Source organism: Zingiber officinale, chromosome 2A (assembly GCF_018446385.1).
Source record: "Zingiber officinale cultivar Zhangliang chromosome 2A, Zo_v1.1, whole genome shotgun sequence".
NCBI lineage: Eukaryota > Viridiplantae > Streptophyta > Magnoliopsida > Zingiberales > Zingiberaceae > Zingiber > Zingiber officinale.
The window spans coordinates 176455918-176474854 of record NC_055988.1 but is presented as its reverse complement, the minus strand read 5'-3'; the positions used below and the strand labels follow the sequence as shown (position 1 = coordinate 176474854).

General features: G+C 39.7%; 2 protein-coding genes across 2 annotated transcripts; one reads left to right on the top strand and one right to left on the bottom strand.

Moving 5' to 3' along the window:
• Positions 1 to 11121: 11121 nt before the first annotated feature.
• LOC122043452 (leucine-rich repeat extensin-like protein 6) lies at positions 11122 to 12434 on the top strand. Its single transcript, XM_042604059.1, has 2 exons — positions 11122 to 11670; positions 11743 to 12434. Exons 1-2 carry the CDS (start codon positions 11138 to 11140, stop codon positions 12362 to 12364), a joined length of 1155 nt encoding a protein of 384 aa, XP_042459993.1. The 5' UTR covers positions 11122 to 11137; the 3' UTR covers positions 12365 to 12434.
• Positions 12435 to 12533: 99 nt separating this feature from the next.
• Positions 12534 to 17935, bottom strand: LOC122043451 (protein tesmin/TSO1-like CXC 2). Its single transcript, XM_042604058.1, has 10 exons — positions 17480 to 17935; positions 16114 to 16283; positions 15312 to 16032; positions 14290 to 14735; positions 14143 to 14217; positions 13782 to 13962; positions 13582 to 13677; positions 13442 to 13508; positions 13209 to 13371; positions 12534 to 13122 (listed from the first exon to the last, which is right to left on the bottom strand). The coding sequence occupies exons 1-10, from the start codon at positions 17531 to 17533 to the stop codon at positions 12762 to 12764; spliced, it is 2334 nt and encodes a 777-aa protein (XP_042459992.1). The 5' UTR covers positions 17534 to 17935; the 3' UTR covers positions 12534 to 12761.
• Positions 17936 to 18937: the final 1002 nt, after the last annotated feature.

Here is an 18937-nt window from a genome sequence, read left to right as displayed (position 1 = left end):
GGAGCTAACTCTGATTGATGTGCTCCATGTTCCCGACATCAGAAAGAACCTAGTTTCTAGATCGGCACTTGTTAAGGCTGGGTTTAGACTAGTGTTCCAGTCCAACAACTTTGTCCTTACGAAGAATGGTGTCTTCGTAGGAAAGGGGTACTTAGAACAAAGTCTATTTAAAAGGGTTGTAATGACTGTACTCCGAAAATTTAATGGAAATACAATAATTGCTTCAAGCTATGTGGTTGAGTGTTTCAATTTGTGGCATAATCGACTCGAACATGTGCATAATAATACTCTGAAACATCTCGTCAAACTAAATTTATTACCGAACGTCAATGTTGACGAAACACACAAATGTGAAGTGTGTGTAGAAGCTAAAATGACGAAACTACCTTTTCATTCGGTGGAAAGGTCAACGACTCCTCTAGAGTTAATACATAGTGATCTATGTGACTTGAAACTTGTGCAAACTAGAGTAGGTAAAAAGTATTTCATTACTTTTATCGATGACTGCACGAGGTTCTATTATGTCTTTCTTTTAAGAAATAAAGACGAAGCCTTAGAGGCGTTCAGAACCTATAAAACAGAAGTTGAAAATCAACTTGACAAACGAATTAAGATAATTCGTAGCGATAGAGGTGGAGAATATGGTACACCATTTGATGAATTTTGTTCAGATTCTGGCATTATCCATCAAACAACGGTGTCTTACTCACCTCAATCGAATGGTGTTGCTGAACGTAAAAATCGGACACTAAAAGAGATGATGAATGCCTTGTTGATAAATTCAGGCTTACCTCAAAAATTGTGGGGGGAAGAAATATTATCGGCAAATCACATTCTCAACAAAATCCCTCATAAGAAAAGTGATAAAATTCCATACGAATTATGGAAAGGTTGCAAGCCATCGTACAAATACCTGAAAGTGTGGGGGTGCTTGGCAAAGGTCGAAGTACCTAAACCAAAGCAAGTAAAGATCGGACCTAAAACGTTCGATGCAGTATTTGTCGGATATGCCCATAATAGTAGTGCATATCGTTTCTTAGTTCATAAATCAGACATTCCTGATATTCATGTAGGAACAACCATAGAATCTCGGAATGCGATATTTTTTGAAAACGAATTCCCAAATAAGAAGGAAAACGTTGAAAATGATAACAACGGAAGTTCAAACGAAAATGACGTTACCAAACTTAGCTGTTATAAAAGGACTATTGACGATCAAAGCGAAGGGTCACGTCGTAGCAAACGGGCTAGAGCTGAGAAATCGTTCGGGCCAGATTTCATGATTTTCATGTCGGAAATTGACCTAAGAACATTAAGTGAAGCTCTCTCTAGTCCCGATGCTCCAATGTGGAAAGAAGCTGTCAATAGTGAAATCGAATCCATCATGAATAATCATACTTGGAAATTAATAGACCTTCCTTCTGGTAATAAACCATTAGGTTGTAAGTGGATACTAAAACGCAAGTATAAAACTGATGGATCAATTGACAAGTATAAGGTCAGACTTGTAGTCAAGGGGTACAAGCAAGAGGAAGGCCTTGATTACTTCGATACCTACTCACCAGTGACAAGGATTACATCCATACGAGTGCTAATAGCCATTGCAACACTGTATGACCTTGAAATACATCAAATGGATGTTAAGACTGTGTTCTTAAATGGTCAGTTGAAGAAGAAATTTATATGGAGCAACCCGAGGGGTTTGTGGCTCCAGGAAATGAGAAAAAGGTGTGTCGACTTGTTAAGTCATTATACGGATTTAAGTAAGCGCCTAAACAATGACACGAAAAATTTGACAAAGTAATGCTGTCAAACAAATTCAGAATAAATGAATGTGACAAATGCATTTATGTCAAAGACACACCTAAAGGTTATGTAATCATCTGTCTATACGTAGACGATATGCTAATAATGGACAGTAATCTATAATCATGACTACAAAGAAAATGTTGACCAAAAATTTCGATATGAAAGATATGGGTCAAGCAGATGTTATATTGGGAATTAAAATTCTCAAGACATCAGAAGGGATAGTTCTGACACAATCCTATTATGTAGAGTCAGTATTGAAAAGATTCAATGCGTACGATCTCTCTACAGTAAAAACACCTATGGATCTAAGTCAACACTTAGTGAAAAACCATGGTGAGACCTTATCGTAGTTGGAATATTCTCGGATAATAGGCGGTTTGATGTATCTCACAAACTGCACACGCGCATATGCGGTCAACAAGCTGAGTCGTTTTACGAGTGATTCAAACGACACCCATTGGAAAGCATTGATGCGAGTTCTTAGATATTTGAAATATACTATGAACTATGGATTACATTATGGAAAATATCCCGCTGTGCTGGAGGGATATTGTGATGCTAATTGGATATCAGATACAAAAGACTCCAAATCCACTAGTTGATATGTTTTCACGATCGGTGGGGGAGTAGTACCTTGGAAATTCACTAAGCAGACGTGCATTGCTCGGTCAACTATGGAATCCGAGTTTATAGCACTAGACAAAGCAACTGAGGAAGTTGAATGGCTGCGGAATTTCTTGGAAGATATATTCCGAGCTGGACGAAACCTGTGCCTGCCGTACTGATCCACTGTGATAGTCAATCGGCAATTGGAAGGGCACAGAGTAATATGTACAATGGGAAGTCACGACATATACGTCGTAGACATAATACCATTAGGCAGTTGATCTCAAATGGAGTGATTGCAATCGACTATGTTAATGGAGTGATTGCAATCGACTATGTTAAGTCCAAAGATAATTTGGCAGATCCTCTTACGAAAGGGTTGAGTCGAGATCAAGTATACTGCTCATCAAGAGAAATGAGATTAAAAATCTACAACTAAAAACGACTGTAGCGGTAACTCAACCTTGTTGACTGGAGATCCTAAAATCTTGGTTCAATGGGACAACGAAGTTACAGAAGTTGTGTTACAGCACATGAGATATTTTATCTCTATCCCAATCCTAGGATGAATTTGTGCTGTCCTACCTCATGTAGTGAGGTAAAGCTTATGCTTTTAGTGACTTCTATACCTTATAAGGTGGAGTATGGTAGGATACTCCTGATAGAAGTGTCACCTATATGAGTGTGAAGATAGACCGCTTCAATGAAACACTCATAAATCTAAGATGGTGTCCATGGCCGAAACAGAACCAACTATGAGAATCTAAAGTAGGTGAGATAGGTCTCTGTGTGGGTGTTATTGTCTTAGTATACACTACAGCTGAGCAGTTCAAAACATCACGTTCACTGCGCAGCCTAGTATACTCGATAGCATTCCACTACGGAAGGTTCAAAGCCACAAGCTACCTCTCCCGATGCAGTGACTTATCGATTAGACTCTTGTAAAGTGTCAGCATGCATACACGCATTGCATTAATTTCCATTCATGTGGGGGATTGTTGGATATTGGGGCCTTAATGGACCAATACGGTTTTGTGGAAAAATCGGAATGCCATCAATAGATAAAAGTCGTAATTGACTCAAAATTGAAATCTACGTTTCAAGTAGATAAATTTAGACTATTAATTTGCTCAAAATCGATTAAAGGTGAATGAGAAATTAATTGTTTAAAGTCGGCTCAAATAAAAATTAATTATTCATTAATGATATATATAAGGAAATGCATGGGAGAATAGTCCCACATTGAAAATTTTCGATGTGCATTCTTTGCGTATTAATGATGCTGTGTTAATGGAGTTAACTCAGAAAAAGACGAGGTGCTCTCTTCAAAGGGGCGAGCAGGTGCTCGCACCTGTGAGCCTGCCACCCGCCACGTGCGCACGTGCGCAATGGGCGCTTTGTAGGCACACTTTACACTTCGCACGTACGCGTCGTCGCGAGGGCATTGCAGTACCTACGTGGCACTCGAGTGACGTATCAGGCTCGTATCTGACATGGCAATGTTTATGTGGCATCCACGTGGGCAAGAAGAGATGACTGGACTGTTGATTGGGCAAACGGATGGCAACTGTTGATCAAAGAGGTGTGATGGATCGCTTGTGATACGATCTAAAGCGTTGATCGCGAAGAGTCACGATCTGACCGCTTGGGATGAGACTTGATCTGAAGCGTCAGAAAGAATGGATCAGTAGATCCAGATCCGATGGCTGATGACAATAGGCGAGATCTGAGGGTCACAACTCTTCAGATCTGATGGATGAGATTAAAGTGGGATATGTGAAGGGTTATAACTCTTCAGAATGGACGATCCAGATCGATCCAGCCCAAAGAACACATCCTCTCACCCAAAAAGGCATTCAACCTCTTCATTTGGTATAAATAGAACCCTCCAGATGCTGGAAAAATCAATCGAATCATCTCATCTTGTGCATTTAAGAGTCTAAAAAGCCTACGAGAAGGTTCACTGGTCTCGGAATTCGGAGTGCTACGATTCTGAGATGTTCGTCGTTGTATCTTGGGAACGAATTGCTGCTATCCGTTAGCACCGTAGTAGAGCAATATCGTTTACGGAGATAGTGTTGAACACTAGCCTCGATGATCAGTATCAGTTTGCGCACTCCAGGAGATACCGGGAACAACAAGTTACAACGTATTTGTAGATTTACAGGGATTTTTCCTCCAAATAAAATTTGCAACTAAGGGATGTTGGGATGTTGGGATGTTGAGCTTCTGGGCTGCTTGCAACAAGTGCTTTTCGATTTATCCTGATGACTTGTAGGAAATTTTTGTGGGACCGGATCGATCAGTTTTTTGGATATATTAGTAATTGATATACCTACAATTTTTCTCTAATCTATCAAACTTTATGGTAAAATTTAACATTAGAATTAATACCCATTTTGATTGAAAAATTCATTTCCAAATACTCTATCCATTTTTCAAATCCCAAAAGCACTATTTAAATAAATTATATATATTAAAGAAAATTATTTCTTCAATATTTTAAAAATACTTTTGACTAACTAAACATAAAAAAAAAATATTCTATATAATATTCCATTCCATGAATTAAAACTTTATTCTATCAATAACTACTACAGTAATACACTCCTTATTTTTATGTAAATCTAAATAAATTTAATTTCGATCTCAATTCAATTATGGATTTGAGTCATCGCTGCAGATTTACTTCTGTTCTTAATCGGACAGCTCACATCTCCACTATTTAAGCAGTTGTTCGATAACCCTCGAGCTTGGCGTGAGCCTTATCAGGTATTGCATCAATTACTCGAAGATTAGATTTTTGGGATTTGTTTCTTCCCAATTGACCAAGTGTTAGAACTGAAGCTCTTCTATCTACATGTCTACAAACTTAAAGGAACCTTCATAAAGTTGAACATGCAAACACCTTTTCTAGCTGTGGAAAAGTTTGTGAGATCTGATATGTATAGGTTATTGTATTCACAACTACAGTTTCTGGGAAATCTGATTGTCTTTTCTTTGTTTGTTTCTTCTCAATTGACCAAGTGAATGACTTAAGTTCTACTATCTACATGTCTATAGTTATCAGAGCCTTAATAAAATTTGAAAATCAGATTGTTTTTGCTTACTTCTTTGTGTTCTATGTAGTTAAACTGTGAAATGATTGCTTGATAAGATTAATGATGGTTCTGGAAAATGAATTGGAAATGATACAAAGCATGGATCTTCAAATTGGCAAATATATTATCTCATTGCAACTTGTTTAACAAGTGTCACTAAAAGTGTATTCTGTGTAAATTATTGATGTAGCATTTTCTTTTCTTGTATTTCCATGTTACAATACTGGCTTGGAATGTAGAAGATCTAATGTTGCCAAATGAAAAATTTGTATTCAAGTTTAACTGGAAAGAGGAATTGGAGATGTGGTATTTGTATTCTGACTCAGAATTTAGAGCTTTCTCTTCAGCTTCTTTGGAGATCAGTGATGCCAGTAGTGGTATGGTTCTTTTATTTTCTTATACATGCCTATCATTCTAATATCATAGTTTACTGCAAGTTATATTCAAATTAAGTATACCAAAAATAATTTTTGTGTGTCATTCAATTCCCATCTTTGCATGATGTTCTCATTTGCAAGCAAAGATATTTACGATAGGAGTCCCTTTCATAATGATATCAAATAGGACGTCTCTTTGATCATATCCGGAATCTGAGTCAGACGGACTGCCGGGTGAGGTGAATGGAATATTGACCGAGTCGCGATGTCCCGGAGGAAGGTATGCTGAGATGACTTCTATGTTGATTAAGTCTTCAGAAGTCCTTTGGTCAACACTACCTGCAGCTAGCGACGGGGTCGCCCGGTCTCTGGTACCCCGAGGCTCGAGGCGGATCCGACGAATATATGAGTAACACGCTAATAATATAATAATGAAATGAATGAGGGGTGAATACGGAAAACGTACCCTGGCCAAGGGGGGCGCCCTCGGATGGGACGCTGGTCGAGTTGTCATAACTCAGAAGAGCAGATGACTCTGATAAGACAGGAGAGCTAGATCTAACGACGAGGAGCCAAACACGGTGGCACGAAACCGGATGCGACTTCGGCTCGCAGGCCGGGCTATGACATCGGCACACAGGCCGTGATAAGACATCGACACGCAGGCCGGGATAAGATATCGGCACGCAGACCGGGATAAGAGCTCTTGTGAAAACTCAACATTCTAGTGTCATAAAGTATTTTCGTTGTGATTTGGGGGGTGAATATACTTCGAATCAATTTTCACATTTACTTACTTTTGATGGTACTATTCATCAAACCTCGTGTACAGATACTCCTAAACAAAATGGCGTGGCTGAACGGAAACATAGACATCTTGTTGAAGTAGCCTGTTCATTTTTTATTGTCTGCTAGTGTTCCTAGTACTTTTTGGAGAGAAGTAATCCTTACTGCTACTCATGTCATTAATAGAATTTCAACCTCACACAATTCAGGTTTGTCACCTTTTGAAAAATTGTATGGGTATGCTCTTGTCTATTTCTCTTTGCGTGTTTTCGGTTGTAGTTGCTTTGTCCTTCGTCCACATGCAGAGCGTAATAAGTTAGCCTCTCAGTCTGCTCTTTGTGTCTTTCTGGGTTATGGTGTTAGTCAAAAATGATATCGTTGCTTTGATCCTGTTAGTCAAAAATTGTATGTCTCTCGTCATGTTGTGTTTCTTGAGTATATTCCATTTTTTTATTCCGGCTAGTTCGCATAATATGACAAAGTCAATTTTGCTTTGCATTGATCCTTTCAATACTGATACTGAGGAAGATTCACCCACAAATCCTACTGGTAGTTCAACTGAATCTGATACTTTGGTTCCCGAGATACCCGCTCCACATGTTCCTCCTTCTACCACTACCCAATTATCTCTTGAGGTTGTGGATGATCCTTCTCTCCACCATCGTCAATCCACTCGTGTTCGTAAGTCTACTAAACTACCAAATTTTGCTTACTCTTGTTATTCTATTTCTTTTGCTTTATTTGTTGCCTCTATTCATTGTCTTTCTGAGCCTGAATCCTATAGAGAAGATGTTTGTAACCCACTTTGGCGGAGTGCTATGGCTGAGGAACGAACTGCTTTGCATCAGAGTCATACATGGGATTTGGTTCCATTGCCACCAGGAAAATATACTATTGGTTCTCGTTGGGTTATAAGATCAAAACTAAATCTGATAGATCTATCGAACGATATAAAGCTCATCTTATTGCTAAAGGTTATTCTCAGGAGTATGGCATAGATTATGAAGAAACGTTTGCTCCTGTTGTAAAAATGACAATTGTTCGTACTCTGATTGTTGTTGCTTCTGTTTGTCGATGGAGAATATCTCAGATGGATGTCAAGAATACATTTCTAAATGGTGATCTTCATGAAGAAGTTTATATGACACCTCCTCCTGGTATTTCACACAAACCTGGTGAAGTTTGCAGGTTTCGTAAAGCGCTTTATGGTCTCAAACAAGCACATCGTGCTTGGTTTGAGAAGTTCTCTACAGTGATTACTTTGTTTGATTTTCATCCTAGTAATCATGATTCAGCATTGTTTGTCAGATATACGAGTGCAAGTCGTATTCTTTTATCATTATATGTTGATGATATGGATTATTACTGGCGATAATTCTGATGGAATTGCTTCCTTGAAGTCTGAGTTAGCTCATTGTTTTGCTATGAAAGACTTGGGTATACTACGCTACTTTCTGGGCATTGAGGTTGCTTATTCCCTGAAAAGTTATCTTTTATATCAGTCAAAGTATATATATGATCTGTTTGAGCGTGCTCGTCTTACTGATAATAGAGTTGTTGATACTCCTATTGAGACTAATGCTCGATATTCTCCATCTGATGGCTCACCTTTGCCGGATCCTAGTTTGTACAGAACTATTGTTGGAAGCTTGGTTTATCTCACCGTGACTCGTCCAGACATTGCATATGCTGTTTATGTGGTTAGTCAATTTGTTGTTGCATCAACTACAGTTCATTGGGTTGTTGTTCTTCTTATTCTTAGGTATCTTCGGGGCACTCAATTTCAAAGTCTTTTATTTCCTTACTTCATCTCTTGAGCTGCGTGCATACTCTGATGCGGATTAGGCTGATGATCCTACGGATCGTAAATCTACCACTAGCTTCTACATTTTTCTTGGTGATTCCCTTATTTCTTGGAAGAGTAAAAAACAAGATGTTATTTCTAGATCTTTCATAGAAGCTAAATATCGTGTCATGACCTCAACTACTTGTGAGATAGTTTGGTTGCGTTGGTTGCTTGCGGATATGGGTGTCTCTCTTCATCAACCTACTCCGTTATATTGTGATAATCAGAGTGCTATTCAAAATACATGTAATTCAATTTTTCATAAGCGGACAAAACATATTGAAATTGATTGTCACATTACTCGTCACCATCTTCAGATTGGCACAATCGCATTGCCTTTTGTTCCTTCAAAGCTACAGATTGTTGATATGTTTACCAAGGCACATTCTGTTTCATGTTTTCGTTTCTTATCTTACAAACTTTTAATGTTTCTAGCTGCAGTATCGTGAGTTTGAGAAGAGATGCTAAACTATATATTTATTTGTTTATAGCTTTTAGAGAAATTTAGACTTTTTCTTTTTTTTATAGAGTTTAGAGTTTATTAATTTAATTATATAAGACTTTATACTCCGTATCAATTTTAAAATTTAATAATATGATTAATTTTTTCTATCTCTTAATTTCAAAAAAAAATAGATTTCTAACCAAAGTCAGGGATGGATCCAGTGGGGGGGAGGGCATCGGCGGTCGCCCTCCCTTGTCGGCGATGGAACTCTTAGTATTATGAGCTTCCATCGATGAAGATGGAGGATACCGCTCTTTGTTTATCATGATCGTCTTTCCATACTTAAATTCCTAGATCCATCACTGACCAAAGTTATTCACAAATGAACTAATAAAGCAATTCTGTTTGTATGAGTCAGTATCCTTAAATTTATATGTACAATAACTTAAACAAAAAATCATTTATTTGCTATAATATTAAAATTTCAAGCAATATTTGTATGGATTTTTTTATAAGAAATGAAAATTGATAATATTAACTAGCTTTGTTAAAATTAAAGACCTTTACTAACTATTTCAAGTGTATTTTTTTTTTGAAGAAAAGAATTACCGATATATTAATGGTGGAGAGATATTTATTATCTATATTACCACTATATTTATTTCTATTCTAAATTATCATCGAAATAACTTTGATGATGACCAGTTCCCTTTAACTTTTAAAACTGCTGATGAATCTTCTAGAGTTTTAAAATGAATTGAAAATTAGGACGATTTGCAAATCGTTTTTGATCGAATTTTTTTCCATCTAAAATCGAGCCAAACAGAATTTCCTTCCCTCCTCGTAACTCAATAAAAAAACATTATATTTATCATCTAAATTATCATTATATTTATCTCTTCTAAATTACTATCCTCATGTATTATATTCATTCCTATATTTATAGGTTATTTAACTTTTATATTAATCCCTATATAGTTGGATCAATATCAATATCCTGTCTATCATCCTGATTATTACTACCTATCATTCTTTTTTAAATAAATAAATAAATTATTTCAATGTACTACTTACTTGTCTATTCCATACCCATACCTAAAACTACCTATACCGAATATCTTATTACTATAATAGGGTCTAAAAATTCTTCTATGTCCTCTCAAATTTTTCATTGGATTTGAAAAAAATTATCATCCCTATAAATGAAGGATAAAAAGAAATCAAATATCTCAATCATTTATTTTTAAAATTAAAAAATATATTTTACTCCCCTAAATAACTACTTGAATTAGCATATTATTTTTACAATAAAATGAAAATGGTGTTGGAAAATGTTTTATTAGTAATTTGGCATGATTCTCAAATTGATAAGACTAATAAGAATGATAAATTCATGTATGAAGAAGAACATGCATGATAGGGTGAAATATCACATATTGTCTCCTTACGAACCCCAAAGACTTATTGTAGGTTTTACCTTAGAAAGCAAGAAAAAGGTTAGCTTGATTCCCTCACAACATCACCTTATGCAACAATAGTCCAATGCCTAAAGAAGGAAAGGGATTGACTACCCATAAACATCTATCTTGTGATTGTCATACCAACTAAGCCACACCAATTCACGTCCAAAGTCTAATAATATGATCCAATTCTATTGATCTAGAGAAATTCACTTATTATTTATGAAAAAAACAAATTTATTTACGAAGAAAGCAAGATCATGTGGAGCTTCAACAAAGGGCCCCTCTAAAGTACCAAGTGAAAGGTAGAGTGTTGGTTGTTGAATAGTATCCCTTGTTTATCTATGTTTGTTGGCGAAGGCGACTCCATGTCTTGCTTATATGTACGAAAATCTTAATCATTACTTGGAAAATCTACTAGTAGTGTATAACACCATCATGTCTAGTAGACCAACAAGCATGATTTGTAGATCTAAAAAGATAAATTGAGTTTGCCTAGTATAGTAGAAAAAATAGATATATCAAATTATTCCTTATTTCATTCTTATTCTATTTAACAACCAAATATTCCATGTATAAGAATTTAATGAAATTAATTTAATCTTAATAAAACTATTAGATGTGAAGCCCTTTTCTAGTAGTTTTATCTCTATATATAGCTAACAAAAGATTGTAACTATTTGATTACACAAAGAGTTAACAAAATGAGCACCCCTCACTATGTTTCCCTCTTCTCCATTGCCACATTCTTTCTCCTCCTCTTCCTCCCCCTCCACGTCACTCCCTTAGAACACGACCCACCTCACGACTTCGTCCACGAGGACCCCCCATCGAACCCGCGGCTGGAGAAAGCCTACGTGGCGTTACAGGCATGGAAGCACGTCATCACCGAAGACCCCACCAACCTGACCATCCACTGGTGCGGGCCCCACGTCTGCAACTACACCGGCGTCTTTTGCGCGGCGGCGCCGGACGACCCCGACGAGATCACCGTCGCTGGCATCGACCTCAACGGCGGTCAGATCGCCGGGAAACTCCCCGAGGAGCTCGGCCTCCTCGCCGACCTCGCGCTGTTGCACATCAACTCCAACCGCTTCGCCGGCGGGCTGCCGGACGCCCTGAGAAAGATGGAGAGGCTGTTCGAGCTCGACGTGAGCAACAATGAGCTGGAGGGGCCGTTCCCGGCGGTGGTACTCGACCTTCCGGCGCTCAGGTTCCTCGACATTCGCTTCAACAGGTAATTCTTGCTTGATATAAATGTGCCGAACTTATTTGATCCGTCCCGATCACATAAAATCCGAAAGTGTAGGTTCTCCGGCGAGGTTCCCAGCCGAGTCTTCGATCTTCCCCTCGACGCGCTCTTCCTCAACGACAACGACTTCAGCTTCACCTTCCCTCCCAACCTCGGCAACTCGACTGTCTCCGTCCTCGTCCTCGCCAACACTCGCATCGCCGGCTGCTTCCCCACCTCCATCTCCGCCATGGCCGGCACCCTCACGGAGCTCCTCCTCCTCAACGCCTCCCTCTCCTCCTGCCTCCCCGACGCCATCGGCGACCTCCTCAACCTCACCGTCCTCGACGTCGGCTTCAACGCCCTGGTCGGCCACCTCCCCGCCTCCCTCGGCCAGCTCAAGAAGCTCGAGCAGCTCGACGTCGCGCACAACAACTTCTCCGGCGAGGTCCCGGCGGCCGTGTGCGAACTGCCCCGACTCATGAACTTCACCTTCTCCGATAACTACTTCTGCGGCGAGCCGGAGGTGTGTTCCAAGGTCCAGGACAAGGACGACCGTGAGAACTGCTTGCCGGAGCGGCCGAAGCAGAGACCTGTGGAAGAATGCGCTGAGTTCTTGGCGAAGCCGCCGCCCGTCTGTGACTCAAATGGATGCATAAAGCCACCGTCTTCGCCGCCGCCCGCAAAGCTCCATGAGTAATTGTAATTTGTATACGAACAGAGACGCTGTAACAATCATATTATCATAAAATTACATGGTTTGAGAATAAGTTTTTTTTAAAACATCATGATAGTGATGGATAGAAAAATCTGAAGATAGAAGAGAACACTTTATAAATAAACCTGAAAGGAATTGATGCTACAAGCGCACTCTATGAACAAGTATTACAGCACTACTAATGGTACTTGCAACACAAACTAATCTTATCTCGTATAATCTTCAACGATAAACTGCTCAAAGCCTGAGGTCCGTGGAGGTGCCCATGAGCCTTGTGGACTGTCGATGCGCCTTGTGGACTACTTCAGTAGTCCATTCGCATTAGCATTCACATTCACAATCGAACGGTAAACTGAAACTACACCGGATCAGCAAAACATCAGTGTTCAGCATCATCAGTGCTTAAAGATGGGAAGGAGGGGATTGATTTCAGTATCAGTTTCCTGCAGCCTTTGCGGTTCGGTGGTGTCAAACCAACTCCAGTGTGCGGAGGCGAAACCCTCTTCCCATTAGGGGAAGCAACCTTGATGTCGGTGGTGGAAGTTGCGGTGGATCTTAGAATTGCAGGAGTGTCATCATCCTCAAGAATTGTGGTGACATTGTCCAGCTTAGTTTGAAGGTGAACAAATTCAGGTTTCCGAATCATGTGAGAGCCATAGAGCGCAGGTGAGCGTCCGATCAAAAGCCTAGTTGGTTGTGGAGGTTTTGAACTTGAATAGAATGGCATTTCAACTGGTAGCCTGAGTGATGAAGCTTTCACTGTCAGATGAGAAATCTGAACACCGAAATAACCTACTGAAACAAGCACAGAAAATGCTTCCTTCACCTGATACTTCGTAACGGTGTGGCTGGCAAAATGTTTCCTGGAGCATGATGCTCAATTTGAATGCTTGTGCTTTGTTGTCCATCTTCTAGTTTATCATCTTCCTTGATGTATGCATCAGCTTCCTTCTCGGCTTGATCAATTCCCTCAGCACTTGGAAGAGTACCTATCGAAAGACCAGAATTAACCAGAGTAGTAAAGAAAGTTTGAAATAAATGGTACAACTTGATACTCACCATCCTTTCTTCCAAATAGATTCTTGCATCCTTCGCATCTGCACCCAATTGAACACCCAACTCCACCCTAAAGAAATCGAATAAGTTTGAATCAGAAAACATACGCAGAAAAAGCAAGTGATCCTCAAAAGTTACAACACCTGGTAACATTCACAATATTTCTTCAGGCAATTTGATTTTTTACAATTGCATCCTCTCTTATGTCGCGCTGAAGCAGGAGTCCTGTTGTCGTCATCCTAGAGGTATTCAACAGATAATCCCATTAAAATCAATAGGAACTACAGAATAATAATAATAATGAATATCCATAGAAGAGCAATGTCGCAGGTGAAATTCTTACCCCTACTTCGAGGCCAGATTCAGATGTTCGAATAACTTTTGGGGCAAATGCAAGCGGATTACGAGACTCTATCTGCTTACGAGTAGCTAGAACAGTTTCCTCATGGACGGGTTTATTAACACACTCCTGACATGAACAGGGCTCAGAACAATAAACTCCAGCAGCAAAGCACTCACAGTAGCTACATAAGATGTCTCCATGTCAGTACAACCATTATACGATTCGAATCAATTATTCTATCTAGATCACATTGGTCTAAAGATAATTTTTACAGTGTTAAGAAAGCATGCTGAATATAAAGAGTCATCTATTATTTGAAAATTCGAAGACAAATCACTGAAATTGATATAAAGAGTCTCACAGTTTCAGACATTTTGACTTCTTACAGTTGCAATGCTTGCATCCTTCACTATCGCCTCCACTTTGTGTCTTGCGTCTAGATCATGAGTTTCCATTACTATTAATATAGTTACAATCAAGAAGAGATAAAGCAACATGTACAACATACCTCTTCTTCTTTGGACTACCTTGAGTCAACTCCTCGCAGTTATTAATGATTGCATCCTTTGGATCATCATAAGGAACAATTTGGAGATGGCCTTCGCTATCCTCAGGGCCAGAATCCTTTCCAACAGATAAGGAATTTGTTGGATTTTCCCTCTCAGTTGTCTCTGATATAAGAGGATCAATTGGAATGCTGATTACTTGTTTTCCAGATGTCGGTGCATCTTTTGTAACCATTGTATCCTTCGATGTTGTAGCAAGGGCATTCAAATGTAACCCGATCCCAGGCAAGGCATGTAATGGAGTAGTTTTAAGCTTCAAATTGTTGGCTCCACAGATTCTCTTGCCTTTGGAGGAAGAAGTAGATGGCGTGAGATTCTTTTTAGAAACACTAGCAAGCTCAAAAACCAAACACCGCCTAAGCATTCCTCGTTGTTGGTGGATGTCAACCTACAAGATAAAAGGTAGCCGTTATTATACATGCATATTGACTAAAACAAATTTCATACAATCAAAATACCCTAAATGCAAAAGAAGTATGATACAATAATCAATAAGTTCGAGTCATATAGAGGAGGGCGGATCCTCTTGTCCACTACATGGATTGGTCCATTTTGATAGATCCTACTTGTTAAACAGGTGAGATCCATCATAATCCACGAATCAAAGACAGTGGATCATCCTCTGCTCCGCAAAATGCGGACTCGAGGATCCCGCCTGCCTATAGAGCAAGGAACACCCACACATGGGTACAAAGTTCCATTCAAAATTCCCTCAACCAAAATTGTGAAGAGCTCAAATATATACAACATCTTAAATCAGAAAGCACTTGTATACAAACACAAAATCTTAAAGATCATAGCAGCAAATATTTACAAACAGACAAGTAAACAGGAGATTGTAAGGAGAGCATATAAACACAGTTGGAAAGAAGAAAAATCGATAACATGAATGGGCACCATGATGCCAATAAGTTTGAACACAAAAAAATTCAATTTTCGTCCAAAGACAGATCACCAACATTACCTGATCCTGGCAAGTATCAGACAGCACTTTTTCGGCACAATCTGTTTCATGATCCATATTACAACCTTCAGTACAACTTGATGAAGGGTCATTGCTGACATTATGGACACAAGAACCATGGGAGATATCAGATTGTATTTTCTGTAGACAATCAGCATTCTCTGTGAAATTTGTCAATAGAGAAGCAAATATATTCCCATCATCATCCATAATTTTCTCAGCTTCTCCCATTTGGGCCTCCAGCTCCATGGAGGAATCAAAGATCAACAATCCTTCACCATCATCAGAGATTAAACTTTCCCAGTCACACCCAAATGCTTCATCTTTGGTCAGATCAAACGAATGAGTTTCTTGAACATCATTTCCCATAGCAAACAAAATTTTGCGCTGCTCTACACTAGTTTGAATCAGGTGAAGCTCGACTGAAGTATTATCAACGTATAGCTTATCATCCATTTTAATACCATAGCAAGGTGTCAGGTTATGATCAGGGCTACCGGATTCATATTGGGTTGGCTGAGGAAAAGTACTCGGGAGATTTGGGCACTGATCAGGAGGATCGACAGTAGCCTCATTGAGTGAACATGCTATCATGCAATTTTCCTGTGCGCTTGTAGTGAATCGGGATGGCCTAGCAACATCAGAAACCTCCAACAATAAGTTACTTTCATCAGCATTATTCGATGCATTATCCTCTTTAATGGAGTTTGTGAGAGGAACCCTGAGTACAGTAATAAACACCAACATGAAATAGGGATATTGAAATATATGTAAACTGAAGAAATTCAATCTTGATTATTACCTTCCAGAGGACCTAGTTTCCCTTGGAGGATTGATATGTGGTGAACTAAATATTGAAGAAAGAGAAGCAAAGTTCAGTGATTGGTACGTTTGTGTAACATGCAATGAATCTTGTGGCTCAACAGGCTGGATTGGAGACAAATTATTAATGAAGTTGAAAACAGGTGAATCCTGCAAAAAAAAGGAGGAAAAAAACTAAGCTAATGGGTAAAATCAAAGAGCATAAACCATTAAAAAAAATATGAAACGTGTGAGAGCAACCGAATGTAGCATATCAATTGCATACATAAAATGAACACCTTTACTAGTTACTAACATAAAGGGGGAAATTCTAGCCAGCAAAAACTCTTGTTATGAGGATGATCTGCTCATCAGGAGTCAACCTAAGGGAAAGCATGAACGATGCTATTTATCTCCACAGGTTCAAAATCTCCAACAAAACGAAGAACAAAAGATCAAACATTTTAAAGTCCTGACTTGGAATGACCAATCAATCCTCTCTGCCCAGAACCCAAATTTGGAGAAAGAAATCCAAATAATGAAAAAAACCAACGCCTTGATGGAGAAGAAAGCGATGTAAAGACAGAACAAATGTGAACTTAAACCGATTGAACCCTATTGGAACACTAAAAAGATATCAACGGGATCATCCTTCAAATAGGTCCCAAGCGATCTCACCTCCGCCACAAAGCAGATGTCCTAATTAAGTTGAACTAACAGTTTTAGATAAATGCACAAATCCAAAGTTATCACATCAAGAGCTCGAGAAATTAACGAAGAATACAGCGCTACTCAACAGAATTTGTTGTTCTTGCATCAGTAAGGCAAGATTTCAGTCCTCAAAACGTCTAAAAAGCAATGAAGACGAATTATGAGCAGCAAATCTTCCAAATGTAACCCAAATAAGCGTTGCAAACTAAACTTTTAAAAACACAAAACCTTTTTTCGCATCTAGACAGAGAGAATTCGAGGAAGAAACAACACTGAATCGACAGCCAAGAATGTTGGCATAAAAAACACTTGGAATCAGTCCTCAAGGAAACATAATAGGATTGAATACATAGAGTGAGGAACTTGAAGTATGAATTTCAACTAGTCATCAATTGCAAATTGAAGGTTTCCCAAGCAATATGATCAATTAGCCAATGCCGAAACAAGAATCAAAAGACAGTGAAAATACAACTTTTCCCTTCGAGAAACCAAGACCAAGCGAAAAACAAACAGACCCAATAGGAACCCACAATCTCGCACAAAAAAAGGAACACAGACCCACAAATCCCCCCTGGAAAAACAAACAAAAAACCCCCAAAATATAGAGAATCATGTAACTCAAATCGATCGAAGAATCCGCTTGAGTCGCAGATCACCTCGAACTTGGAGATCGGCGTCCCGGCGACCTTGCTCCGCTCGGGCGTGTCCATCTCGTCCCCGTACGCTTCACCGCAACGCGTGCTCTGAGTTCGCTCCTCGTCCTCCCCCTTCTCTTCTATCTCTCTCCTCGTGCTTGGCCACCTGCTTCGCCTGCCCCCGCTCCTGTGCGGCTGTGCTCTACTAGATTTCAAGAGGGGTCGATGGGCGGGAACTCCATTTTTTTCGCCCCCCTTTTGGGCCCTCTTGCCTTCACCCTCTTCTTCGACCTCGATCCAATCCAATCCAATCCGATATAATCTATTATATCAATCCCGCTCTGCCCGGACCGATCCATTATCATCGCCATCTGCCTCTCTCCGCTTCGCCATCGATCGTCGGCTTTTGGTAAAAATCAAAACTTTATTAATGACCAAGAATCCACGCCTCCAGACAAGGACGAGCGGTGAAAGAATTAAATAGTTTCGGAAGAGACAGCGAGAGCAGGTAAGGACACTCTCCGCTTTTGCTTGCTTTATTTTTCGCCCTTTAATTTGGCGCTCGGCTCGCTGGCTCCATGGCCCACGCCGCCTTCGAGAACGAGCGGTATCCTTACCGGAAGTTACCATCTAGGCTATTCGCCTGTGAACAGCGTTGTTGGATTTGGGACACGTGTATCACTCCTATTTGCCCCTTCATCCATCAGTCCCCATACGTCGATTCAATCTTTTTTACATTGTATTATTTAAAATACATTTTAAAATTTTAAATTACATTTAATTTTCAGTAATTAGGAAAAAAATAATTAAACCGTCGTGTTAAAGGCCTACGCAGTGAGAATAAGAGGGCGATGCGACGCCATAACTGCGACTCCCCTCCCGGTTCTTCTTCCGGCACTAACGCCGTCATTGGCGCGAAATAAACGACCGCGTAAACGTAGAGACGTTTTATCGTGCTTTTCCGGAGCGGACGCAGCGACGTACCGAAAAATCGCACCTGGCGTCCTACGTGGCAGCGCCTGACGGGGCCCGCTGACGCGGCTATTTGCTGACGGGCGTACGAGTTTACCGGATCGTGGGGTGTGATTTGATTCAAGTAATTTCCTGGCCGTTACGATTATTATGAGCTTTATAAACACGTGGGCACGGAATTTGGCGCATGCTGTTGGCAGCCCTTCTATACCGCATAACAGATTTTATGCAATTTATTATTTTATTTCTTTATTTCCATTTTTAGGATATCAATTTATTATTATGATACATTATAAGCTGTGGATTCTCCACAGTAAACAATGTATAAGGACGAGAGTAGTTCGGGGCGCCTGTAGTGGGTCCGAGGGCCTATCTCCAATGGGACAGTGTCTCATTGGGACCACCTGTTTATTTGGGAGGGAGGAAAACCGTGATACTGCGTGGATAGTTGCGACGGCCACCAACAGACATGCATGCAACGCTGCGTCACGTGAAGTGAGAGGAGCT

What these genes read in the sequence shown, in the direction of transcription:
- LOC122043452 (XM_042604059.1), top strand. Translation starts at nt 11,138, where the DNA reads ATGAGCACCCCTCACTATGTTTCCCTCTTCTCCATTGCCACATTCTTT. An exon ending in CTCGACATTCGCTTCAACAG is followed by an intron (nt 11,671 to 11,742) that starts GTAATTCTTGCT and finishes CCGAAAGTGTAG; the next exon opens with GTTCTCCGGCGAGGTTCCCA.
- LOC122043451 (XM_042604058.1), bottom strand. Translation starts at nt 17,533, where the DNA reads ATGGACACGCCCGAGCGGAGCAAGGTCGCCGGGACGCCGATCTCCAAG. An exon ending in AAGTCAAAATGTCTGAAACT is followed by an intron (nt 13,963 to 14,142) that starts GTGAGACTCTTT and finishes CATCTTATGTAG; the next exon opens with CTACTGTGAGTGCTTTGCTG. An exon ending in TCTATTTGGAAGAAAGGATG is followed by an intron (nt 13,372 to 13,441) that starts GTGAGTATCAAG and finishes GTCTTTCGATAG; the next exon opens with GTACTCTTCCAAGTGCTGAG.